The sequence below is a fragment of the Fusarium subglutinans genome (genome assembly GCF_013396075.1).
Source record: "Fusarium subglutinans strain NRRL 66333 chromosome Unknown NRRL66333_c0000325, whole genome shotgun sequence".
Lineage (NCBI taxonomy): Eukaryota > Fungi > Ascomycota > Sordariomycetes > Hypocreales > Nectriaceae > Fusarium > Fusarium subglutinans.
Window position 1 is genome coordinate 1 of NW_023502388.1, and position 20,899 is coordinate 20,899.

Below are 20,899 nucleotides of genomic sequence, written 5' to 3' on the forward strand. Positions count from 1 at the left end.
TATTTAATACTTAATTATAATTAATTAAAAATTATTTAAAGAGTATATTAAAAAATCCCTAGGTTAAATTTACCTAACTATACGTATCTTAGCTTAGTTTCCCTTATCTAATATAAGGCTAATATAAATTAGCCTTAACTTAACTAATCTAACTTAACCTTTTTAAGGTCTCTTAAACCTTATTTATTTACTTACTTCGGTGCGAATTAGCTAGTCATTACACTATCGTTTTACTTTTCATTTCTTAGTCGCAGCTTCGTTAAGAACTTCTTCAGGTGATGGAGCTTTTCTTTGTAAAAAGCAGCTTGATCTATTGATTGGCTTATGTTGGCCTGAGCGTCATGCTGTATAACACAGTCTCGTCCACCATTCATAGCACGAATCAATACCACCACTAATATCTTTTGCCTTGAAAAACTTTCTTTTTTCCTAACTGATTTGTCTCTGGACTCATCACGCTATTGTGCGTCCCGGAATAAGCAGTCAAGTCCCACGAGGTCCCTTAACACCAACGCTCTCTGCGGCAGTACATACATCCCTCAAGCCGATACAGGACGTATACTGATGGAAGCAGAAGGCCACACGTTTGAGCAATGAGATCCTTACATCGACTCATCGCTGGTTGTCGCGCCTTGTCCTTCGTAAAAAGAAATCCCTCCGATCCCGGTGGCCAACCCAACCGATCAGACCAGGCCAAAACGGCAGATGACTACTGGGCCGAGGCAGATAAGATCCTCAATAGCCTAACGGACATCCTCAAAGAGAGGCCTACAGCCGGCGACCCAAGCAAGCGCGTTGATACTAGCATTGGTTGGATGAAACCCATCTCCCTACTAGCTGTGTGGTGAGGATGAGGCATCGGCAATGCCGGTATACATCACGAAGTTTCCGAAAGCTTCCAGCGTTAATACTCAGTAGAAAAATCTCTAGCTCACTTTTTATCCTTCAACACAGGTACAAGTACTCAACAAACATTATTCATATGAAAGGTATGATGAACCGTTGCATGTGAAAATGCCGAGGTTGGTTCCGTCAGTAGGGTCAACGTCAGCACGGCAGGAATGGAGACCTCCCAGCAGTATCAAGTACAAGCTCTGACAAAGTCGTCATTGCTCAGGAGAAAGACCAAAGGCAAACTAATGCTACCGAGCCTGAACTTTGTCAACTACGAAAACTAGACTCGGACTCAAGAGGAAGAAAAGAGTCAGGAGACTTGGGGCGCGATTTTGTCTCATACCACTGACATTATATCGCCAAATTGAGCCAATGCGCGTGCCCAACAGCTGTGTACATGGAAGAACCAATCCGGAAATAAGGTTCCACTTGACCCTTTTTAGCTACGGGATGAAAGGTCTGGACCATCTTGGCACTGACTTGAAGTTTCTGAGTCGTGGAACGAATGTTTTAAATCAGCTACAGTTCCTCTCTTTTGTGTTACAAAATATTAATATATGGGGCAATAACATACACATGGAGGCTAAACCTCACGCTGATGCTATCAAAGAAAGAGTGCGCGGTGTAATATGCTAGCCATTAACGGTATCATCAGGCCGTGGAGAACTTAGCCAGTCAAAATATAGGAGTCCAGATAATGTACCCTATATGGTATAAAAGCGGGAATAATCGAGCCATGTTACATCGTCGAAACGACATGTCCTTTGCGTCTCCTTCAACGGGGACACACAAACACAACATCTTACCGTCTAGATCGGAGATCCTCATGAATTCTTCCAGCTTTAGAGGACGCAACGATTCAGTCATCGAAAGAGCTCAGGATGAACCCCAACCAGGATACTGTTGCGGCTGCACATCGATGATTAACCGGGTGCCTATAATCTCGAAGGCCGTCATTGTCTGCATTCACTACTTCAACACTCGTGGCCAACTTCGATCTCACAACGCCAGCGGCATAGCTGCCTTTTTGCAACAAGTTTATGGCTGCCCTCCTGAGAACATCATCATACTATCCGACATGTACTTTCGACCGACAAGTCAGCCCACCAAGCGTGCGATTCTACAATCAATACACTGGCTCTTTTCGGGATCCGTACCCGGAGATCGTCTGTTCTTTTACTCCAGCGGTAGGATTTCCCGCCGAGTCAGGGATAAGACGAGATGCTGACAAGCCAGGGCATGGCCAACCAGATAAACCGATATTTCCGGTCGATTTCAAGGAGGCAGGGTGCATAACCGAAGCGGACATTGAGGCTATCATGGCTCGGAAACTGCAGCGGGGGGTCATAACTACTGTCATGACAGACTACTTTGCTAGTGCGCAGTCAGTCGCAAGCTGGTTCGACCACAGGCATCTCGGATATGACGGCGGATGACGGGCAGGCCGATGATCTACACTCCGTCATGGCGACTGTGCTCCACAGTCCATTGTGGAAAGATGATGTTTACAAGGTGGTCACATTCCCGAGTCCCCAGCCTCGATGCTGCGAATAGATAATATCGATATTTGAAGACTGATGATGTTTTTCGGGTTCATTCATATCATATCGCATATAATGCGCTTGGGCCAGGGTCGCTTGGTGATTTGAACTGGCATGTCCGCTTGGTGCCTATGCCCCTCGATTGTGGACAATCTGTACCGGCACCGCATGTAGCAGGAGGCCCACCGTTTAAACAACGATGCCCCCGCTAGGAGGCAAAGCCACAAGGCACGCGAACAAAATGTTCAATCGTCTCTCATTTGAAGCCGAAGATCTATCTCACCGAGTGGCGAGTAAGTTGATGGCTTCAGATCAATCAATCAATCAATCAATCAATCTCTCATGTCAAGATCTGCAAACCGTGGCGTCTAACTATCTGCGCACAGGCCAGATCTACCCAGTGACAGTCATATCGTACGATTTCTCGACCGGATATGCCGGTGGCGGCGGGGATGATGTGGGAAAATCTACTAACATCTCTTGGCAAGTCAGTTAAGATCGAGTCAATTACACTAGCGAGGACATTGGCCAGCTGAACAGGGGTCTCTATGGCGTTTTATCGACCCGTAATTCAGAGACTAACTAGTCTGTAAATGATCTCGCATGGTCATACGATTGACGTGAATGATTGATTTAGTTGCCTCTTATCTCGATAGTGTTAAAACTAAGGCTGAGGAGACTGCGTCATCACCCTTGAATATCACGACGTGCCAACAATTGGTTGCTGTGTTGTAAGTTCACAAGACTAGCGTCGTCATTGGTCATGTGATTGGATCAGACTGAGCAAATAGGCCTAATTTGAAGAAAGCAGTTCCGTAAAGAACGTTTGTACCTCTTAAAAACCCGGCCTTCAAAGGAATGGCACACATACTATTGTGCCCTGTGGTAGCTTATCAAAAACCAAGCTAGCCGTGATGAATTTCATGGCATTTACGGTAGTCTATTTGATGTCTTATCTCAGCTCCCTAGCTCTGGACTATTCGCCCAATATGTACTAGTCGAATGTCGTGTCTGGTAAGCGAGCATCGTCAAAGGAATGCAACATCCTCATTTCTATTTACCAGTTGCTTAATTGTCTATGATTACACTGAATCCATCATGACGCCTTCCGCATAATGCTCGACGGTCACTAGTACCTTTTCCAGACCAATTTACCAGCATCTAAGCCTTCTATGTTGAAATAAGTGTAGCATACCTTGTGATCTTGGGGAGATGAAGCGTTGTCACAGCAGTGAGTGTATGGTGGGGGCTTGGGCTCACAGTAACACCGTGCACTTGCTTACGCCGGTTGTAACACTCAATGCTGCCGGTTTGATCTGCTAGTGATCATTTGGACAGGCGTTTGTTTTGTTATTTCTTTTGCTTCCCTTCGTGCACGAGGTTATGTTCGGAATAGTATTGGCGACACAGAATGAACATCATCGAGTGGGCTTGAGCACTTCAAATCAGCTGTGCAGTCTGGAAAAGGAGCATCACTATTAACATTGGAGGTTCATAGTCCACCGAGGTACATGAACTGAACTTGGGTACATCTTACCGGATTGGAGTCTTTTCTTGATACTTTTGATGTTACGCTCCAAGCGGCGATTGCAGGTGAGGAGACAGACGCATCCGAATAAGGCTATCTCGAGATTCTCAGATGAGAGGTTCGGGTATCATGGCCTAGGATGGCCATAAGCCTGATAATATACGGCGAAGTTCAGTCTTTCACAAGGTTCTTTGTTCTTTTCTCTTTACATTTTGCACGATATAGACCCAAGCGACACGTCTGAATCAAGCCGATAAGTAATGTTGAAGCTTACCAAGCGCGCAGTTCTAAAGCTTAGTCTCAACACTAAGGATCCAGGATTTGTAAGTACCTTAGGTATCGATATCTTCACGTCTTAAGGCATATGTAAATCGCTCAGAGGCGGAATTGGCAATTTTCCAAATCACAAGTAAGTGATATTCCAAGCGACTTGAGCAGGCGATGCGACGTTAGAATCAGCTGTAAAGGGCTCAACACCCTACCGCCAATAGGTTTCTCGGATACGCTGTACCTGATATTAACTATCATACACTGTAGCGCCAACAGAGCGCTATAGCTACCTCTCATTAGCACTGGAGTGAGACCTCACACAAGGAAACTGATTTGAATTAGTGTTAATGACCGTGGCTTAAGGCTGGGGCTTGTGTCACTTGTTAGTGGTGCTGTAAATGACCTCACTCAATTTCAGGCAAGTCTAAGCTCTAATTCAAAGAGGGAGCCTATTGCCAAGCCTGTCTCGCGGGTATCTACGAAGATTTTGGCGGTATCGGCGTGACAAGGGGGGTTGGGCGCCGTTCTCTGGAGGAAACTTAGTCATTCACTTCTATTGCCACGATCACGGTGTATCCAAGGGTTATAACTTCTGGCATCAGGTTTAAGGGACATCTATTAGCTGGAATCTGTCCAAGATGTTATCAATCCAGAAGACATCTATCTCCAACCTTCACAAGCTAGTCTCTCAGTCTACAACTCTAGAACTCCATGCTTACATGTCCAACGTCTACAAGAAATCGTGATCCAGAACTGCCACATAAGACATCATCATATCCAGATCCAGTCGCATCTTTCAAAACCCGATATCCAAGCTTTACTTTCTTCCTCGGCGGCGTTTTGGGACAGGGAGGTTCTCGCCAGTGTTGGTGGGCGCGCGTCGCTTCGACGCCGAACGTGTCGCGACATTCGGGCGGTCCTTGATGTCTTTCCCGACAGAACGGGAGAACGAGGTGTCGTTCTTGGTGGTTTTCTTCTGGGCCTCTTCGTGCTCATCATCGGTAGACAATTTCTCAATGGAGCTGGAGCTAGAAAGCCGGACTTCAATAGAGTCGCTGCCGCTTTCTTCCGCATACTGAATAATCTCTTTGTGAAGCTTCTCCATCTCGTTCACAAAGCCACAGAGTTCGTCATATCGGATTGCGATTGGCAGGTCCTCGACATTGGCGAGAAGGTCCTTCTTAGCGGCTAGGTCGTGCAGGGTGAGGACAAGCTTATGGTCGGAGTTCAGTGGCTGTTGGCAGGCATCGCGAAAAGGCTGGAGACTAATTAGCGGGGATGCTGCTCAATATGTGAGTAGACTTACGACTGCGTCAAGAACTAGCTCAACATCCAACAAGGGTTTAGGTCCATTTGGGTTCGGAGTCCGTCGGGCCTTCTAGACTGAGACGGTCGACTCCTTATTCTTATTGATATCAAAGCCAATGACAACCTTGATCCCGCCTTTTCTTCCCGCGATGTAGTCCTTGGCAAGCTTTTTTAGCTGTTTGGCTTGCTGACTGTGGGCGACTTCGATAACGACGCCAGGGTGCTTCGATTGGAGATGACGGTACTGGAGGTCTGGTGACTTCTTCCTTTTCTTGTCGACCTCTTCACCCGGATTGGAGGCTTGTCCTTGGTTGTTTAGCAGGATGTCTGTAGTCAGCATCGATCTGATGTTTGCGACAAACTTGGCTGTGTCTGTATCGCCAACCTTGAGATGAAAGAACTTTTCGCCTATGGCCGTGTTGAACGATCCCGCGAAACTATCGTGGACCGGAGAGGGCATTTGGATGGTGATCTTGCCCTTGAATGGGTCGTAATCGAATCGACGAAACGTCGCTTCGATTGCCTCACGAGTACTCTTGAAATCTTCCCAGCTAAGTGGGAAAGTCTTGTAAAAATCTTCGTCACGAGGTCCAACTTCAAGTTCACCCAAGACTTCAGCCAGGACTTGCGGGAGAGCAACAGCGGCAGTACGAGCGCGTTGGAGGGAGTCGGGCGGCGAGGGGAGGGGGGTTTCGGTCGGGGAGACCTTGCGCGAGGCCGTTTGGGACTTGTCGAGGGACGGCGCGCGAGAAGGAGAGGAGTTCGGAGATATTTCGACGTGTTCGGCCATGACTGCAGAGGGAGAAAAGAAGAGAGCGGAATGAAAATTGAGAGTGGAGGGGAATTTCTGTTGTTGTTGTTTTTTTGGTGGCATGTTTGTGCTACGTTACCGCGTCATTCACCGCGGGGCAGAGCCTCTTATCTTATCAACGACTTCTCCACTGGCAGACGCGAGATCACGTGTCTTCGCGGATCAGGGCTTGGAGTGGATGGAGGTTATGATGTGATGGGTCAGACGGAGGCGTTGAGAATTGATGGATTGGCTTTGGTGGAAGCGTTTAGACAGGAATCTCTGTTGAAGACAACAAGGCAGCACGATTGAGGCTTGTATGTGAGGGAGCGAAATGAGAAAGCTGTTTGGAGGTAGCTGAACGTTATCATGAGCCGATTCTACTTGGTAACACAACGGATAAGAATCATCATGGTACATGCATCGCTTACTCAGTGTCGTAGAACTGTCCTGCCAGTGGTACTCATAGTTAGCGTCGCGCTTTGCGTAACAACTCAAGGTGGCAATACGTCACCCACAGCAACGTCCCGCGACAACGAGCAAGTCGCATATTCAACAGCATCAGCGACAATTCATCCCGGCACCTTCTCGCCCGTCGGTCCGTGGTCTACTCATGGCGTCTGAATCCAGATACAGAAGCTTGTCCATCACCCTGCTTGCCAGGGCAGCTTCCGTTGTTGATTGTCTTCTAGCGCATCCAGCCCTGAACGATAATTTTGAACCTGTCAAGGCTTTTATTTTGTCCAAGTATATATAATAGCTGCCTTGGAGATATTATGCAGGACGTGACCTTTAATGGAATCTAAAACTCTCTGTCTCTAGCATCCCCATATGGGTAATGCAGTGTGACTAATTATTTAGAGGTCAACTCTACACACCGGAAGTCGACGATGCAGGAAAACTCGAATTTCTCCAAGTTAATCAATTTAGATCCAAGTCTCCCACTCGAGAGCACGATGCCATTGCCTGTCAAAAGGGTGGCTTGATGCCTTGTGCTCCCGCACCCCGACCTAGCCCTCATAGCGTAGATGAGGGAGTAAGGTTGTGGGTAGTTAAAAGAGGCTTCAGCCTCCAGCGCACAAAGGTAAAGAACACCAATAAACACATACAGGCAAGATACTCATTGCTGCTGTTGCCTAGGAAATAGCGTAGATGAGAATCCCCAGTAATTTCATGAGGATAAAAACCTCCATGGCAGCTCTATGAACCTGATTGAGATCGTTAAGCAATTGATAAGAAGTTCGGTAACTTTCTCAATGGAACAATGGGTAGGCTATCATTCTATTCCCTCGATCACGTCAACATACTGTATCCCGGAACTGTAGTTCTGACAGCCTAACTTTGCCAGCCTTTGATGCTTAGAAGTTGATGAGAGCTTTGCACGTGGCCTGATGGTGGATTGTACCATTTATGCGCGGAGTGTCCAAAGGTTTATTGATTGTATCTGGTGCGATAACGGCCAGCGCTGTAACGGATATTAAATCTCAAAAGCGAATAGAAATGGTAAACGATTAAACCCTAAGCGCTTGTCAAAGTATGTTATTACATCTCCAAGTTGTAGAGTAATTAAGAGAAAATTGTTCATTACCTTAAAGTAGTATAAACAGACAATGCTTTTTACTGACTTGATCTTAGAAAACGAATTGATGTGAGATAGGGATTCAAACTACCCTAATAAACAGATTGACACTTTTTGCTGAGAATGAATTTGACAGACCATACTCCGTAAGAATTAACGGTTATCGATAGCTTATCATTCAACGCTAAGCCAATCCGGCAGTTAGCCCCACCAAGTCCACCCGATAAGATCTCGGACTTATCTCAGGGTTCATTATAGTCGCGATTAAAATAAGAGCATGGACGCGGATCAAGTCAATCCACAACAGTTACTCCCAGCGTCACAGTCTCACAGTGCGCAAGAAGTCTGAACGCTGATGGCAAGTATGAGAGTATTAATATTAATTGAAGAAAGTGTGTTGCGCTGGTCAAAAGACTCCTAATCTTTAATGTAAACTCATCGGAACCGAATAAAACTGGCCAGATTACTTTAACTACTTCAATTGACATCATGAGTTCTCTCTCCCTGGAGTGCGTACGGGATCCCGCGCCTGCGCGATTGAGTCACGAGAAGCTTGGCTACCGATTAAAACGACCTTTTGCCTCACAAGAATTGACAAGGAGCCATTTCGGTGCCTGGGACAGCCGTTGCAGCTCATCTTCCCCGGCTTCAGTGAATCTTCAGCTGTTCGCTTTAGCAACAAGACAGATCTGTGGAAGTACATTGAGTGTTTGTGCCGGCACCATGCGTGATGGCTGAGACAATATGAGTATACCAACGAATCACATACCCCCTTTGGCTTGATGGCGCCAACAAGCGTGTCGGAGCTAGCTGATCATCAGAAAGACACAGTACGAAAAAGAGCAAGCACTATAATCATTGATGTATTAGTTGGTGCTAAGACGGGTCCTCTCTAACTGATCAGTTCTTCCTCGTCTTGATATGCCACTCTTGCGCCCTCTTCACGATTCGGATTAGACCTGCCGCAAATACAGCCAAGATATCTATTTCGATGTCAGGAATGATTTTCAATTGACAGTTTCTTAGCGTTGAAGCCATCACCGCATACAACAGGAGCCGTGCGTGGCACAACGACATTTCGCCCTCTCTCAATGTGCTACATGGTAGGTTACACAAGCCTCAAAACCAGGCTCTCGACCGAATACGAGATTTCGCATCAATGGTTACATGTCTCTAGTGTACAGGATCTCAGCGTTAAATGCACACAAGCATAGATCGAGTTGTGCAATCACAGCGCCAGTGTACCCAGATCATGCAATGAGTGGTGCAGTAACATGACTTCGTCAATGCAATCGAACAAGTTGAAACATCCTCAGCGTTTATATGATAGTAAAGCACCACAGATACCTCTCATCTTGATGATTGCTTCTCAAACCTTCTTGCAAGTTTGGCATAATTACCGTCAGGGAAATCAAGGGTTGGAGAGGGTAAGTAAAAAAAAGAGAGTCTTTTCATGACTCAGGAGTGAGCTGCACCGTGCAACTGATCAGTGGCGCCAATGCCAAGCACAAGAAAGCAGTCACAATAGTACGTTGCAAAAACAGGCCGTAACATTCGCTATATACGCACTGCACTCAAACTGTCAAAGCTAATATCGAAGCCGCTGTTTAACATTTCGGCATTCCGTTGGAGCCACTCTATCAATGATCCATTTCCCAACCTCATGTCTCCTGGTCTGTTGTGCTGCTATAATAAAGGCTTAACTGCAACTTGGGACATTAAAGGCCTGGCTGGCCTGGTTGTATTTCCACCAGCAGATCGCAGGATGAAACATTTGCCATCAACGCATTGCCCTGCCACGCGTCACCCAACCTCCACAACGTGTTACACAAGGCTAAGACAGGCGTCCCGACCTGCCAGTGAACCAAGGATGCCTGATTAGATCTCCGCAAAGAATCAAAACAAACTGTATCATCTCATGTAATACAGCCAAGCTAGCTGTAGCACAACTGTCATAGGCTGACCGAGTTGGCCTATCGAAATTAATGGTAACGCTGCGTCATGCTGCCCTGGGGATGTCGCCTTTTACGGGTATCTTGTTATAGAAGACACTGCAGAATAGATCGAGGTAGCGTGCGGCCAAGATCCCTTGACATTTGGGCTTCGTACGTTGTGTGATAGAAGGCAGACGCAGTCACAGGGAAACAGAACTCGGCCATGCTATGTAAGAGACACGTCTTCCTCGATCTCGCAAAGTGAGATCTAGAGTTGGATCCCGCCAAAAGCTCCCAATTTCTCTTCCAATCACAAGCTTACTCCCTCCCCCATCCCCTCCACAAACTCCACCTGCGGTATCTCCACCTCGTCACTTACTTCGCCTTCCCGAGGAGTTGCAAGAGAAGATCTGGCGTCTCACCCTCCCCGACTTCAGGGTGCACCGAGTGATCATTAAGATACAGTCCAGCTATGATGAGTGGTGCGAGCCTGAGCCTGAGGATTGGCCAGGTCTGGAGGGCCTCGAGACGCTGTACCTGGAGCGACCTATCTACCGTTGGCGCCAGATCATCGAATCCCCACGACGACCAGCTGGCCTTGGCGTGTGCAGAGACATTCGAAGAATTATTCTCTCGTTCTTTCGCGAATTCCCCAGGCGACGTATTCGACACCTCGTTCAGAACGATGAAGGGCAGAATCGCTTTTTGGATATCGACGCATTAGAGGGTGATTTAAATGTCGGCCTGTGCAATCCAGAAACAGACATGCTCTTTATCGATGGGAGCTCTGCGATGTTTCCCCTCAACCTTCGCAACATTCCCGTCATGGGCGTGTCAGTCCAGGTCGAGAAGGTCGGTGGCGTAGGGCCTTCTCTGGCCTGCGACCATCTCGCGCGGATCGTGGCTCCTCACTACACCCCTCGCCTGTTACACATCACCGCTGTGTATGCCTGGCGAATGAACCCCCACGCGCGCCATGTATACTGTGACGTGATGGTACCTGTCGGATGGCCCGTGGCTTGGACTGGGAGCGCTGGGCATCTGGAGACAGAACTTATTCACGATTAGCAGTTCCCCCACTACGGCCGCGACGATGGTCGAATCACTATAGGAGAGCACTTTGAAGATAAAGAGGTGACGAGGCTTGATGAGAACGATATGAGCAGCCACACTACGCTTGTCCTGTCGACAATGCCTATGGAGCCTAAGGGTTATAGAAGCCATGATAAAATGAGCAGCGATTCTTACGGAGGATAAGATGGCTCAGTTATACCCGAGATGATGAATATGGTCGAATTGAAAAAGTTGATGACGGAATTGAGGCGGATGGCATAGTTTGGAAAGGTGCTCAGTGGTCAGTTATAGGGAATCATGGAGGAACGTCGCTTGGATCAGATAGCAATTGAACTAGTACACAGATTTAACAATAAAATGAAGGTTTCAAACACTGCATTTGGGATAAAATTGAAGTCGACACGAAATAATGCCTGATGACTCTCCAATTATCTCTGTAACTTTTGTCGTGATGCTTTGCATCTTAAGCTGGCCCCTAAGTAGTAGGAGTTCACTGAGCTGTGCTGTTCGTTTGAGCCAAGTGCGAACTTATCCGACGATATTTCCAGTACAGATCCACGCCATTAAACATTATTCATGTCTCAATGGTTTGAGGCTCCCATGAAACGCGGTACAAGCTAAAAAATATTCATGTGTTGCAAAAGATCTCCGAGGCTGTGTAAGATCGAGGTTAAGATGTGGCGCGTGTGTGGCTTGTGAGGCTAGAGCAGTGAGTGTTGAGCTGGCTGGCATCTTAAGATGACGGCAAGTCACAGAGTAACCTGAAGACAGCACAGCACTATGACTGCAAATGCAGATCATGTTTGTGAAAGAAATAAATGAGATCCAATAGAGAGCCGTAATCACCGTTACTACGAATTGTCTGAACATAACCTCATCGTGGGACTTTTTCCGTCTTTTTATCGTCTTGGTAGCCGACCGAGACTCATCTTAAGATGGCCATGTTCAATTCAAGGCACATCTTTCAGGCCACTCACACGAACAAAAAACAATTGTTAGATAGTCACTCTTTCAATTCTCAAATGAATAAAGTAAAAATTGCAAAATGCCAAATAAAAGACTGTGTTATTATCTGAATGCCACTTGATTTATTGCCATTTCTTGATACCCGTGCCTCCGTTTATTTTTAGATGAGAGGCCTCGAGGTGCTAATAAGATAAGACCGAGATTAAGATTAATCATGGGTTGATTGTGGAGTCAGCGGTCTCTTGTCTGTGAGGGGCATCACCCGTGACAAGTCCATCTCAAGTCAAGATTCACAGTTGATCAGCCTCTCAGTTGATTCAAATACATAGTGCAGCTCTCCCGGCGATCCGTTGCTCTATCAATAATATTCATACAACTCCAGAAAAGAAAAAGTAACCCAGCATCCATTACATTCATGATCCAATAGTCACCTCCACTGTCAGAACAACAACAACTACCTACAAATGAACCAACGATCCATGGTCTTCAACCAACACCGCATTATGACTCTTGTATCGATCGCACTCCTCTCTTAACCGCGTTCTCAAGCTACAAAAGATAAGGAGAGCCCGCCATGACATTCGCCTACGTCGTATCCTCAGTGGTAGTGCGCATACGGCTCAATGGAAGTCACAATGGCATCGACCCTGCTCTTGAGATCTCTCTCCTCCTCCCTCAACACATCCCCTCGGCCTCAGCCCTCCGCAAGTCCGCATCACAAGAACGCTGCAACTCCTTGCCTAGGGTGTCTCTTACAAAAGCGAGCTCATCAGCAAGCTCCTGTATCTGCCGCTCCTTATCTAAAAGGCTTTTGATAACGCCCTGATTCACGTTGATGTCAGTGTCAGCTGTGACTGACTGAAGCATGTCGAGTCTGTCGGCAGGATATGCTAGTAATTGCAAGAGAGCTGAGTCACCAAAGCTATCAACGATCTCTTTCTTGCCCCGGAGCTCGCGCTTTTTCGCTTCCACTTTTTCGGGATTCTGCTGGACCGTTTTGTGGCGTTGCAATAGAGCCACCACAGACTCTTCGACATCGAGCTGCTCCATTGGGATACCAGCCGCGCACTTTGACTAGCGGGCAGCCTTTGACGGGGTCGCGTCTATGACGTGGCTATCAGAAGGAGCTTCTGATTTATCCGAGGCTGGAATAAGCTGCCGTTTCTTGTTTGCTGGCGTGGAAGGGGTCGCGTCAGGGTTGCCCTCTATAGAGGCTTCCCGTTTGAGTCCTCTGGGACGTAGAGTGGGCTAAGATTGGAGAAGCTTAGTAAAAGTTAGAGGGCTGGAGGGGACATACGTACCATGCTGATGCAGTGGAGTTCAGTGTTGAACAGTGAATGGAATAGTGGGCTTGTTTGGTAGTGGCTGGCTTTGTGGTGATTGCGAAACTGGTAGAGAGAAGACAGAGTGAAGCGAGAAGAGGCAAGAGAGAGGCAGAAAATCAGAGGGGAATGCACTGCTGATTCTTGTTTGTTCGCAATGGCCATGTTTTGGTCTTGGAGTTTAGCGAAAAAGCGTTTGCAAAAAAGCATAGTGTCACAACTGTCACCAACCGCCATTAGCACCCGCTTCCAAACTGCTCAACATGGCAGACACACGCCACTATTTGCATGATTATATGTCATGCGGTATCTCTTACAGGCTCAAGCGTCATTAAAGTATTTTCACACTGACCTTGCTTCTATGGAGCTTGTAGACGGTCGATTATAACCAAGAGCCGGCTTTACGGTAGTAAACAAGTTATTGAATTAGAGAGTAAACAGACCTACAAGAGAGATCAATTGAATTTTGGCACTACTGCAACATTTGCATAGAATTCACTGCTGATACTTGTTCTTCAGATAAAATGAAATTTGGAATGAATGCGCGTCTTTTTGACTTTACACGATACCCTAGCCCCGGAAACCTGCAGATCAGGGACGTGATACGATTTCAAAACCTGCGCCCAACGCAAAAACCCGCTGTTTGCTACCGGCACACCACCGACGCGTATTGTCAATTGCGCTTCGCGTTTATGTATACGATGGATATCCCTCAGCCCCGGAGGTTGAGATGATCTGGCACCAAAAGGCTCTCTTCACGATACCTGCCTATCCACAATAGAAGCTTGTATTTGACAGCAGTAGTCTGTTGAACAAGACTGATTGCCTATTCCCGCAGTATAATGTGATCCCCTAAGATATCAATTGACGCAGACACAGAGTCTGAGGCATTGTAATTAGATGATCTTGGTTTGGCTTGTTGAAGTAAATTATCGCGGTGGAGGTGCTGAGACATCCAACCGGGTCACAATCAAAAAGGTTGTCCTCTCACGAGGTCGTCCTTTTACAGTCGACGTTGGTGCGTCGCCATCTCCATTGATGATTGATACACGCTCTTGCGGCGATGCGATAAGATTCCGCGGCCTCGCCTTGGCCACGACGCTTGCATCACGGCCACCGATTATTAAACCACAGGGGGGTTCCAAGTCGGAGATGGGGTCCGAGGACACAGTCCGCTTTAGTGAACATGCTCATGGTCGGGTACGCTTGAGTTCCGAGTTGAAGAGGGCGCATCTAAACGCCGTTTTGCACGTACATAGATTGGATCATCTCTTAGGGGAGATGTGGGCGCAAGGAATACAGATAGATGGTCGGGCATCCGACAGTGTTGGTACCGATCGCTGTTGCGCCCGCTAGCCGCTGGAAGACAACGCATCAAACGAGTGGAGCCGCCCTTGAGAAAAAGATCTGGGGCCATCAAAAGGAGACGGATTTGGAGTCGTGAGCTTAACACCGATTTACCTGCAACGGATATCAGACCAAAGCGAGACTGTTCTATTAACCAATATCCATTGATAATATAAGGTTAAACGACATCCCTCAACGCGAAGAATGAAACTAAATATAACTATAATAATTAAATACCAGTCTCTTCTACCCAGCTACCTGGAATCGCTCTCAATTTCCAGAGCCCTTCTTTGCGCCCTGCCTTACGCCATTTGCACTTCTGTTTCCGCTCAAAACGATTCTCCATAAGGACCATCTCACGATTTAGCCAGTCGATATCCTCCTTGCTAGCTTCATCCAAGGGCCTTGGGTATTGTTGCAATGGATACCAAAATGGCCATCCCTCCGAGACCTTGTCTTCGTCATGGTCAAAGTCCAAGATCTGCCATTTCTTCCAGGCTTGGTACTGTTTGATACATTTCCTTGTAGTCATATCAGAACTAAAGAATGTAACTGGAGTCATAAAGTGTTGAAATTCGTTCAACAAAGTCCTGGTAGGGCACTCGTTTTCCGCTGTTTGAACCCAACACGGAAGTTCTCTACCTCTTGACTCCACCATAGTTAGAACTCGTCTGTAGTTCGAGGTAGAGGACTCCTTCGTGATCCAAGGTGGGTCTTCCTCCCAAGTCGCAAAGCAAAACTCGGTTTCGAACCTAACGTGATCGTCCGTGTTGACACCAGCTAGTTCCAGCATGTCTATCCAGTAATGCATTTGGGTCAAAATGGAACTACTATCGTCGTGATAATGTAGTATCCCTACAAAAACACCATTCAGCCTTGGCAGTGAAGGGCGCCGATAGACATTCAAGCCTCGAGAGATAGCGTCAGCCACTAAAGCTGCCCATCCCTTCAAATGTCCGATTTTGAGACACTTGAAATGATCTTTGATGCATTCCCAAATAGCCTCATTGAAAGGTTCCCAATCGTCAATGAAATATTGTCGACAGGCTTCGATGCATAGCCTCGTATTCCAAGGTAATCGAAATGCTGTTAAAATCTGGCCAAACTCTCCAGGAGTGATGAAATCTTTCCGTAGGTTGATATATTCAATCACCTGGGTCGTATCTTCAGCATGATTCAGGACGTAGCTAAAAGAATGACTGCATAGATGAGATCTAGAAAGTCAGTACACATCTCAAAAGAACAGTATCTTCCCCACATTTACCTAGTAAAAATGTCTGCAGTTTGATTCATGAGAAACTCAAGGAGACGGCTCGCTCTTGTGAGGACCGCTAACTGCTTATGTATCAGAAAGTCGATCATTTGACAATTGAAAGGAGATCTTACTCCTAATAAGGATGTTTCTTTATCTGGATCGTAATCAAAAGTCGACAAAATCGTGGCAGGGGTAAGTGTGCCCTCTCTAAAAAGCTCTTGAACCTTTTCAAGGTTGTCTTTCACGAAGGCCTGTTCTATACCTCTCCCGAAGATGCTTCCTCTATTACAGATAGAAATGACGCGAGGGAGTTGAAATGAAAAGCTAGAGGGGGAAAGTGCTCCTTGTCGCATTGAGAATTTTACATGCCAGTTCAACAACGATATGCCCAAGGTGAAAGTGGACTCGTTCTGGATTGTAGAGAATTCGGGGCTTGCTAGTATGGCGCTCTTTGTCTGCTCCTTTGTCCTCTGAACAAAGGCCACTCCTTCCCAGCATTGTCTCCAGGTCTCGATAGTAACCTGGGACCTGTGCCCCCTAGAACGAAGCAATCCAGACGACTCGAGAGCCGCCTCTGAACATGTTCTTCCAGACGTGTCTGGCGAACCTGTTGTAGCAAAGGATGGTCCTACTATCGTCTGAGGCGTAGTTATCCTCAATGCCCTATATCATTAATATACCCTTCACTTGTGCCGTGATATTCCTTACAAAGTCACTGATGTTATTTGTAACTGAAGCAAAGAGAGTAAACCGTCCAGCTCATCAGTGCAAGCCTGTACTTGGTCCCTGTGGAGTAAGAATCGGGATCCAATAGTTTTGAGCGGGTTCCGGCTTGGCTTCTGCTTGGCATAAATGATAACAAGAGTCCCGTGAATGTGCGACACTTTCTCATAGCAGGCGGAAATGATACGGTATAGACTGCTGAGAAGATTTTCCCCCGAAGGCCCTCGGGATCGATAATCATCCTCAAGCCCTGGAAGAAGTTCAATGAGCGAATTACAAATGGTTTCGATATAATCGAGCTTATTTAGAAGACTCTTCAGCTGCGTTTCTGCTGATTTATACACCGTAGCCAGGTCTCTGATTGACTTTGCTGTTTGTAGTAGCTGTATCACCAGCGGAATGACGCCTATGGCTAACGAAGCTGGATCCATTTTCGATTATAGAATGAGGTATAAAATTCGAAAGAAAAAGGGCTATCAGAGAGGAGAAAGCCGAACTGCCGGATTTTAATAACCAGCCTGCACCCAATGACTCTGGAAGCAGGGTAGTGTGTCGTTTTTTTATTGGACGTTCCCCACCATAGTGGCTTATTAGGCATATTCCTGGGATTGACTAGCAGGTACCAACCAGTGCTACAGAAAAAAAAGCCTTGAGGCTGTACAACAGGACAGTGACAAATGGCCATTTCAACCCCGCTAAGGACTGCCACGTAACAATGGCTCAGCCTCTTTTGCCACTACGTCGCTTACCCTAGTCTGCCTGACCCGTAATTCAAGTTGCATATGCTGTCCACCAGACAGTTGTGCAGATGAGGAAGAGAATAGAAGCTGGTGGTGAATTTGCTTCTCATTCTTGTTATGAAGTAGCCAGGATGTTATTTGAGGTCGATGATACAGCGGGCGACTGAATTCGGAGATCTTGGTGTTTCTGTGAGCTTTCTCGATCGTCCGAGACTTATGCATTATACAATCTAGTATAATTAAGATATAGTAAAGACTGCGTGCGCTGGTTTAGACTATTACAGGTTAGTGTAGACTGCATTTGTTAGTGGTATTTACAGGTTCGACTTGTAACTGAGAGCCTAAACTAGCACAAACAACCTAGTACCAGCTTAGGCAATATGGAGCTGGTGTAAACTACATGGAAGTTAGTGTAAGCTACACAGGCTAAGTATTTACTACATGTGCCAATTCAAGTGCCGTCCGTTCCACACTGAATTATCCGCGCCTAGATATTTTTTCAGCCAGGTGCTAACAATCTAACAACGAGATCCGAGTACAAAAGCAAACCATGATTACCCCTGATCTTAAGTAAGTCCAAAGTGACCTACTGACCTGGCAAAGAAGGAATCACGCGCTGATGGTTCGGTCAAGTTGTTGTTTCTGAGTCTGAGTGACTTTGTCGCAGCCATTGAAGACAGTCAATCCACTTGTGGTTCAACAAGATGCGATATCAACTGCATTGCTCGATTTGGCCCTTGTGGTTAAGATGGAGCGACACCAAGCGACCATTATGTCCAATATCGCAAGTCTCAAATCCATTGAAACCGAAAACTCTGTAAGCCTCAGGTCACATATAGCGCCACCTCTGCAAAGAATTTCATAGCCAAATACTAATAGTGTTATTGAATAGGTGGTGAGAAAGTGAGGTTATGTACTGGCCAGCAATTTCGCTCTGCTACGTTTCTCTTCCAAGACATTTCGTCTTTAACGCCAAGATCCGTTTATGTTTCAATTTTTCCTTTGCCAAACAACCATCATGCCCGAAAGGAGATCATCTGTGCGCCTCAGTCGTCATCGTCGCCAGTGAGATCGAGCACAGATCTACCATCTGGCATCTTCACCTCCTCGTACTTCCTCTTTGACGGGACACTTGGGTCCAGTTGATGCTTATTTGCTTCCTTGGGAGCTAAGCTTTGTGAGCAATCCTGTCTTGAATGGTTGGGGTCTTGGACTTACGATGAGCGCTGTACTTGTAGATAAACTCACCCAATTTCTTAAGGACTGTAGCTTCAAACCTCTGACGGTCAGACTCTTCAATATCCTCATCCTTGAACCTGCTACCGTTAGAGTCTGTATATCCTGAAGTGGACTTCGACTAACGTAGTCCCATGAGTTAAGCCCTCGCCGTGCAAAATGGTAGCCTTGTGAGCTAGTTCCATCTCGGATCGCTTGGGAGTTTCTGTGACTTCATATGTGCACGATTTCCCCCTCTTGGCAGCCCAAACCGTAAGACGGATGGTTCCCATGGTCTTTATACGAGCCAAGTCTGCCTCGGTCTTGTCACTGTCAGGGTCTTCAACTGAGAACAAGTTAGTATAAGAGTCAAAACTATTCAGTCTATATACAAACCTGAAAGAATATCCGAAAATACTGGGCATTCTCGCTTTGTGGTACCGTCTTCCGTTTTGACAAGTTTAAAGTCCCATGTTGGTGGCATGTAATTCCATTCTTGGGGCTTAAGGTGCTCAAAACCGACTAGGAATCTGTCGAAGAACGTCCCATCAATGTGGATGTGGATGCCAATGGCGTCAGTCGTAGCAGGGAGACTGTCGGTCTTGAGATCGGGACTCAAGGCGAGGGAGACCCCAAAATGGCAGCCTGACTTAGACACGATATAGTTGTGTCTGGTAGGAAGTTTAGTATCTTCCGACGCCACGCTACGGTTCTTGTGCTCGTCCGCTTTGGCATCTTCGTCGCCGACATCTCTCTTTTTGTTTTCCTCAAACGGCCATTCCTGAGTGGGCAGGCCATCAACGACGATCCTGACCTCAATGCCAGGAACTCCGGGGAGAACAGCCATTGAGGAGCGGAATTGCCAGAATCAAAGGTAGGTTGAAGAACAGGACTTGTGTGAATGAGTGAAGTGAACTTGAGGTGATAAGAGAGGGGGAAAGAAGAGAAGAGACAGGAAATAGTGAGGCTGACGAGAAAATTCTTCATTGTTATTGTTGCACAGCGCAAGCTTGTGTTATGCATTGCTCATAATAGTTGGTTGAGGTTGAATGGTTATGTGGAGAATCAGAGACGTCGCTGCCACAGTCAGGTCAGGTCAGCCACAACGAGACACAATAAGATCAAGATGCGTCATCTTAAGACGCGCTGCTCCTTTTGCGAGAAGAAGTGGTGTTCCACTCCATCAGTCACTACTTAATTTATAAGAAACGCTCTCAAATACGTCTGGACTCTGTGTAAATGAATGAAAGAGCGTTAATTTGCAAAACTTCTGTTTCCCCCCTGCATCGTGAACCTGGAGGGCATGTTCGACTTCGCTCCTTCAACATCACCCAACATTCTGACCCAAAGCCCGCTGCCATGTTGTGAGCGCGTCTCTTCATAATACAGCATTTCGGGTGGACTAACAACTTTGCCTCGAAAAGAATCTGCTCTACGATATATCCCTCCCCGGGATGCACTTCACATAGCATCTCCGACAAATGAATCGCTTCAAGGAGCAATTTAACAACTTATACAGCAGATCATGAACGAGCACTCATGCTGGCCCACCTGATTACACTTATCAACATCTGACGTCGTCTTAAATACAGTATACAAATCTGCACTCGAGATTTGATCGATAGCGCCACACTTGGTGCCCTGCCCAGCGTACAATCCGGCGACTTCTGTCATGTTGAGACCTCTTTTTCCGAGCTCCGGAGATCAGATACGGCAGAGCATGCGGAGTCCAACACGGCCTCTCGGCCTGGGACATGATTGGCCAGGAAGCGAGCTTCTCGCGAGCCATCAGCTCTGTAAGAATTGCTGTTGAATTCACTGCGTAATCAAGGCAAGACTTGCTCAAGATAACCTGGACTGTGGAAAACGGAAGATGCGAATAATACCACCAGGTTTCAAGCTACATAGTGCCCGCACGATATTATTTATACGGAACGGTTGCGCGTCATGTCTGGTGCTTGGAGGGCGTCACGTAACCTCAGGATTAGTTTGAGATCTAGACATCGGATTTAGCCGTCTGGGAATATCATGACAATATTAACTGTTTGCAGTCTAACAGATATCAAGACCAAGACAAGAAATATCATGCACCCATTTAATCCGAGATTGGAAGACTCGATATCCTACATTGGTATCTGTGATGTGCCAGGTGTAGTGCTTTCAACTAGTATTTGACCGTGACATTGCTAAATTAAGTACAAGATGTATTATAGCAGCTATCACTTCAAGAGAAAAAGGACAATGGTAAGAAGACATATTGTTATTGTTGTTACCATAATATGCAAGTTTAATAGTGATACAGTGAAAGAAAGGTAAGTAGTTTGATGTGCGGTGTGGTTGTCCTCAAAGACACCTTGGCCGCAGTGTCATGGCAAACATTGCCGATCGCGACAGAGGAAAAGAGAAGTGGACA

The 20,899-nt window shown here is 46.6% G+C and overlaps 6 protein-coding genes across 6 annotated transcripts; 2 read left to right on the forward strand and 4 right to left on the reverse strand.

Annotated features, from left to right (window-relative positions):
• Positions 1–1,651: 1,651 nt before the first annotated feature.
• On the forward strand, positions 1,652–2,448 carry FSUBG_13292 (caspase; the record flags this gene model as incomplete). The annotated part of the gene is made up of 2 exons (XM_036678168.1): positions 1,652–2,081; positions 2,273–2,448. 2 exons carry the CDS (start codon positions 1,652–1,654, stop codon positions 2,446–2,448), a joined length of 606 nt encoding a protein of 201 aa, XP_036531230.1.
• A 2,602-nt stretch (positions 2,449–5,050) lies between these two features.
• Positions 5,051–6,331, reverse strand: FSUBG_13293 (uncharacterized protein; the record flags this gene model as incomplete). The annotated part of the gene is made up of 2 exons (XM_036678169.1): positions 5,051–5,491; positions 5,618–6,331. The coding sequence occupies 2 exons, from the start codon at positions 6,329–6,331 to the stop codon at positions 5,051–5,053; spliced, it is 1,155 nt and encodes a 384-aa protein (XP_036531231.1).
• Positions 6,332–10,067: 3,736 nt separating this feature from the next.
• On the forward strand, positions 10,068–11,101 carry FSUBG_13294 (uncharacterized protein; the record flags this gene model as incomplete). The annotated part of the gene is made up of 3 exons (XM_036678170.1): positions 10,068–10,105; positions 10,162–10,840; positions 10,913–11,101. 3 exons carry the CDS (start codon positions 10,068–10,070, stop codon positions 11,099–11,101), a joined length of 906 nt encoding a protein of 301 aa, XP_036531232.1.
• Positions 11,102–12,559: 1,458 nt separating this feature from the next.
• Positions 12,560–12,934, reverse strand: FSUBG_13295 (uncharacterized protein; the record flags this gene model as incomplete). The annotated part of the gene is made up of 1 exon (XM_036678171.1): positions 12,560–12,934. The coding sequence occupies one exon, from the start codon at positions 12,932–12,934 to the stop codon at positions 12,560–12,562; it is 375 nt and encodes a 124-aa protein (XP_036531233.1).
• A 1,848-nt stretch (positions 12,935–14,782) lies between these two features.
• Positions 14,783–15,346, reverse strand: FSUBG_13296 (uncharacterized protein; the record flags this gene model as incomplete). The annotated part of the gene is made up of 1 exon (XM_036678172.1): positions 14,783–15,346. The coding sequence occupies one exon, from the start codon at positions 15,344–15,346 to the stop codon at positions 14,783–14,785; it is 564 nt and encodes a 187-aa protein (XP_036531234.1).
• Positions 15,347–18,317: 2,971 nt separating this feature from the next.
• FSUBG_13297 (uncharacterized protein) lies at positions 18,318–19,333 on the reverse strand (the record flags this gene model as incomplete). Its single annotated transcript, XM_036678173.1, has 4 exons — positions 18,318–18,439; positions 18,490–18,587; positions 18,634–18,832; positions 18,883–19,333. The coding sequence occupies 4 exons, from the start codon at positions 19,331–19,333 to the stop codon at positions 18,318–18,320; spliced, it is 870 nt and encodes a 289-aa protein (XP_036531235.1).
• Positions 19,334–20,899: the final 1,566 nt, after the last annotated feature.